Source organism: Hakea prostrata, chromosome 1 (genome assembly GCF_041222555.1).
Source record: "Hakea prostrata isolate BN-2017 chromosome 1, UWA_Hpros_2, whole genome shotgun sequence".
Lineage (NCBI taxonomy): Eukaryota > Viridiplantae > Streptophyta > Magnoliopsida > Proteales > Proteaceae > Hakea > Hakea prostrata.
In genome coordinates, this window is record NC_142600.1 from 26,598,203 (window position 1) to 26,604,202 (window position 6,000).

Below are 6,000 nucleotides of genomic sequence, written 5' to 3' on the forward strand. Positions count from 1 at the left end.
ACAATACATATCTTCCTAACCGGGACTCAAGAAGAGAAGAATCTCGTATTTGTTGCAATTCTCGTCCATTTTCTTTAAAAAAGACAAAGCTCCAAATACGATTACACCATCCCATCCACCGCACATCATTACTGCACAGCAAACCAAATATTATGCGAACATGCAACCAAATGATAACCCGGAGCTTTACCCCCGCCCAAAAATATAAATAAAAAAACTATTCCTTCGAACTAATTTGCCATCTCTTCGATATCCACCACCTGATATCTTTATCAGGTTACCACTTTCAAGTAAAATGTGATGCATTAATAATGAAATGGCTCTTCATCATAAAAGGTTTCCAGACTAACTAATTAGGGCTATTGCCACACGTCCAAAGGATCTGCATGATATCCAAATTAGCAACATTCCCTTCAAGATTCAGATTAACAAAATTGCTCTCCATGTTTTCTTTCATTTCTAGGTATGATCATTTTTAATCCAAACTAACTAAAAAAATGGTAATACGGATCACATTGTATTTTGTAGAGCTATTTCCATACTTTATTTGATATTCATTCAATGGATGAGCTAACCCCAGATTTTCTGTTTTCGTTTGGAGCTCTCTCCAGTTTAAAAAATTCATTCATTCATGTCATTCTTACCCACACTATTTTTTAGCTCCTACGAATAAGGAATTTGCCAATCACCGTTCATTTATCCCTCCAACTTATTCTCTCTCCTCTCCCGGATCTCCTTTCCACTATTTTTCCCTCATAGGCTCCAACCTCACCACCACTAGCTATGGGAAAACTTGGCCTCAATGAGCAACGTCGTGGACTACGACTATGAGGTTTGTGTTTTTATTAATAATTTAATTTTGTAAGATATTTATTCTTTTTCCTTTTATTGCCTTCTTACTTTGTATTTTATCTTTGCTCCTCTACAATAATTGGATCTGTCTACTTACAATTAGAGAGATCTTGCTGAGTTGTTCTAAAAAACCATCAATTTTCTTCAAGCATATTCTTTTCATCCACAGAAAGTAATTTGATCATAGTTACCTTTGTATTCATTTTTTAGATTTGATTACAACATTGCGGTGTTACAATGTTGTCCGTAAAATACAAAAGTTGCACTTCCTTTAGTTTTCTTTGGGTAGTTCTTGAACGATAAACCTCTTGACTTTTTAACTTATCTAGAAATTAAACAGGGCAAGAAAAGCAATATTGTCCCATTACTATTTAGAATGTTAAACAATCACCAAAACAGAAATTTAAAAAATCTAGACTTCAATGCGATGACCCCTCTTTGAACATAAGTTATTACTTATTAGAAATTTTTTTTTGAACATTTGAGGTTATGGGTATTTAACTCTTTTTTTTATATTTTTGGAGAGAAAGAAAAACATTTCACTTTATTATCCCTAAGTCTCAACTAGGATATTGAATTTGAAAATAATTTTCCCAATAGTCAATTAGAATTCAATTTAAAGACCGTAGAAGGCAAGGTTTTATCTTTTATTTAACTGGGATGCATACCATTCTCCCCGAAAAATTATCACTTGTTCTCTTGTGTTTGTCTTTATTTATTGCATATCGAGATATCTCATAAAATAATTTCAAAAATCTCACTCTCTTAATCTTTCATATATATATATATATAGACCATATTTCATGAGTTTATATATCAAATGATGAAGGATAATTAATTTAATAAATGACATTTTAGTGAAAAAAAAATGACAAAGAAGGATGAAGAAGAAACTCATGAAGGAAGATAGAAGATGAAATTAGGATTTGTTTTTTATAAGTATAACACTTTAAAATCACAAAAAAAGGGTAAAATCACAACAAATTAAGGGTAATTTTTTTTTCTTCTATTCTTAATTTAATAAAATGACATTTTAGTGAATAAAATGACAAAGAAGGAAGAAGAACAAACTCATGAAGGAAGATAGAAGACAAAATTAGGAATCGTTTTAATAAGCATAACACTGTAAAATCACAACAAATTAAGGGTAATTTTAGAATTATGAGATTATTTAGTCTTGAGTTAACTGAATTTGCTGATGGAATTGGTCTTTTGTGTCAATGTAACTGACATTTTGAGGGGGTTTTGTTTCCGCCTAAGAGATGACTATATTTCGTGAAATTATTGCTATTGTCATAGTTTAGAGGTGTTTGTGATTTTCATCAATTTTTTTTGAGAATTGAAGTGTGTCTAAAATTTTCCCATAAAGTATTTGATGCCATTATAAAGGTGTGTTAGTGTAGAGTGTAGACCAGCCAAATATTTGAAGCCATTATAAAGGTGTGTTAGTGTAGAGTGTAGACCAGCTTTTGGCTGAAGAATTTTTTCTTCCATACCCTAATGTCTCTGGCAATCTTTCTCAAAGATGAAAACTATTAAAAATTTGCAATGTGAAGGTGGATTGTGCCCACTGTTATGCGTACGGCAAGACAACATATGTGTTGTTCTATATTTAGAGATGCAAGAGGTGCATTGCTAAAGGACTTTGCTTGAGTCTTGCGCATTAAGCCAAACACTTTGGGCCGTTGGATCAAAATCTCACTTAACGGTCATGCGCATGACTAAAGTAATTTCGATTGCTAAAAGTGTTTCATGCTCATAAGTTCCTAAGCTCATGCTTGCGAGAATATGCCATGAATGTAAAACCTTTGCCTTTACTCAACCTTGTGCCATTGGTCATCTAGGAGTACAATCGGACTTGAAAGAACTTTTTGATTGTATCCAAGATCCAGATCGAATCTAGCCATCTAACGCTACACAACTAATGATCAAGCATCTCGCTTCCTCTGTTATTACCTAATTTTTTTTCGTTTTCCATAGGCCCTATTTATCATGTGCATGATAAGTTAAATCGTTTATTGTTCATGAGTTCATCTCATCTTATAGCTTCATATGAGTCTTAGAAAAATTGTGTTCTACAAAAAAAAAAAAATAATAAATTCCTTCGACATGGTTTTTTTTTTTTTTTTTAATATACTATAGTAGACTAGTAGCATGGATAAGATAAGTAGATAAAGTCATAAAACACTCTAGTTGCTAGTTTTGTCGTATCTGGCCCGTTCAGATCGCGGATAACAGATCCGGAGTCCAGATTCCTTGAATTGATGGGCCGTACGTACTGTATCCTACGGGGCCCACCATTCAAGATTGATAAAACCGATATGCGGCAACTACCACGAAAAGAAAGAAAGAACAGAAAAATGAACTACGCGTCTCAATCAGCTCACATCTTAAAGACCATCCACCGTCTATTGAGAATATTGTTTAATCTATATCGTTCGTTAGAAAAGTCCAAAAACTCATCTCTCATTCATAACCTGTTCCTTGGAATTTGAGCTAATCCCGCAGGAAAGTTCGCTCCCAACCAACACCTGACACGTAAACGTCGGTGTCCCTACGCATCTACAGACTACAGCTGTATATTTTTGTAGTTACCATATTTACCCTTCCGAAAATTCAGTCTAATATTGTCGTTTCTCTCCCGTCCGATTCCGAATTGGAATCCGGACATCTTGATTTGGCGGCAGGTGTACGGTGTATAAAGCTTATGACCCCACTCTAGCAAGCATTAGAAAACAAAAAAAAAATTTCAGAAACGTCCAAGTAGAGCACACCAGAGAGGAGAGCTGGGCATTGATCCATTAATATCCCCTGCGGCCCTGCCACCTCCATATGCACAATCGCACATGGAGGATCTCCCGCTGACCCGGAAATGCATTTAAATATCACAGACAAGACACAGAGATGGAATCGACCATTCAAAATGATAGGACGAAGACGAACAAGAAGCAGTGAAGAACTCACACAGGATCGAGATCCGATATATAATTGCCAAATGATATCCTTATCATATCTTTTAGTGATGATAACTAATCATAATTATTAACTTTAGCAGCAAACCCTACACTCGATAAATCTCTGACTTCCTTCGATATCCCATAATTGAATTTGGCAAAAGCCAAAAATTAGAGCAAATCGATCGAGACTAAAAGAGATCTAGTACAACAAATTTTTAAATTTTAATGCATATATGCCAAGATTAGAAGAACTAATTAAGCTTAGCTTTTTTATCAGATCTCCTTAGTCACTCACCTTCTGGGCCATGGAGTTCTTGCAATGGGCAATTGCACCTTGAATCGCGTTATGCAGTTCCTCCATTGAAGATGGATCTGAGTACTTGGTTCCAGTACTACCGGCCCCGTCACTCCCATTGACCACGCCGCAGCTTCGACTGAGAACTCCGGAATGATTCGGCGACGAACGCATCGATGAAGGACAGCTCGAGATGTAGCTTCTCCTTCGTGGGTATCTCAGACTCAGATTTCCAGAGAATGAATGAGAGAATACATGACGACTACTCACACCACTGCTGCTCTCCTTCCTTGTGTTCGAAACTACTGCGGCGGAGGCTGGAACGCGGCGGAGGCTTGTCTGCATTTTCCGATGGATTCCTCAGTACTCACAACCGTAGTCATCTTCTGCTGCTGCTGCTGCTGCTGCTGCTGCTGCTGCTGCTGTTGCTGCTTCTGTGAAAGCTTCTCATACAAAGGCTTCACCTTCTTTAAATACTTACGAAACACGTCCTTTGCCGATGAGTTCATCTTCTTGGCTGAAGGTTCCGGCATTGACACGTTTTCTTGATCTCTGTTCTTGCGGAACACAGAAGAGAATCTCGACAAAGAGAAGTACTTGGACGACTTTATCTTGCTTTGTTGATGATTCTGGCCAGTAGTGAGTCGCTTGAACTCGTCTTCCTCGGTAACAGAACTCGGTCGAGAAGAATCGCATTCCGCGAGTAAGCCCAGATCGCTGGAGTATGAGGAGTGAGAATCGTTGGAACTGCCGGAGGAGTCACGAGAAGCGGTGGTGGAACTGGTGGTGTCGGAGGAAGAGGAAGTGCTGGAGGAGGAAAGCAAGAGTGTTCGAAACATGGAGAGACGAGGAGAGAGATGGAGAGGTAAGAGTTGACCCTTGTAGAAGAGTTCGTCTGCAGGGCAGAGGTTTGAAGAAGATTTGCGAGGAGAGATGGAGATTGTGAACTCGAAGTCAGATGAAGAAGATGATGAAGAGAAGGATGAGTGAGAGGGAGAGGAAGGAAGAGTGAGAGACTTAGAACAAGATTCATTATTCTCTCCTCTTCTTTTACTTCTTCTTCCCATCTTTGTTTTTTGGTCGACTACATTATCAAAATCAAAATGAAGTAGTGCTTGAGATGATCAGAAGAAAAATAAGATTACATGGGTGGGTTTGGAGACTTCCAGAGACAATTAATGACGAGTTGAGTAAACAAACAAACAGATATTATATATATTGTGAGACTGTTAGACCGAGAAGGGTAACATCGGGAAAGGATCTTGAAATGCCTTAGTGGTAATTTCATTCTACCCAAAAAAAAAATGAAAATCTCATTTTACCCTCGTAGTCTGTTTTACTGTTTTCTGGCTTAATATACTTAACAAGGGTATTTTCATAAATTGAATAAAATATTTGTAAACCTAAATGGCAACTGCAAATGTATATATTAATTCTTGGATCTTGCTTCAGTGTTGAGCAATTATTACACATCACGATACAACATCGACATCTAAACTTGTAGTCCAAACAAAATCTCACCAAAGAAGATTACTGAAATCTTCCCTACTTCGGTGAAACATTTTGCTAGAGTTGGTACCCTAACCTTTTTTTTTTTCTTTCTTTCTTTAACAAAATCAAAACCTGATCGGCTGATCTACATGCACATGTAAAAGGCTGCCCAACCATACATAATGAATCATGGGGATACGTTGGATGCATGCATGACGGTCATGCTCAAGAAGATCCATGGGACAAGTGGGGATTTATCTCAATCATTGATTTTACATATTGATCTTTCACCTCACACAAGAATCATGAGGTCGACTTCAGCAATGTGCATTAAATGCTCAACATTGTGTTGTGAACGGTCAGGATCCTTTGATCTCGATCAAGATTCTCTTGCACCACCTCAAA

General features: G+C 37.2%; 1 protein-coding gene across 1 annotated transcript; it reads right to left on the minus strand.

The window, feature by feature from the left end:
* Positions 1-2,984: 2,984 nt before the first annotated feature.
* On the minus strand, positions 2,985-5,271 carry LOC149028526 (putative membrane-associated kinase regulator 1). Its single transcript, XM_089137369.1, is given in 2 exon segments — positions 2,985-4,448; positions 4,451-5,271. Coding segments are annotated over 2 exon segments (1,077 nt in total). The 5' UTR covers positions 5,172-5,271; the 3' UTR covers positions 2,985-4,092.
* Between the last annotated feature and the right edge of the window lie 729 nt (positions 5,272-6,000).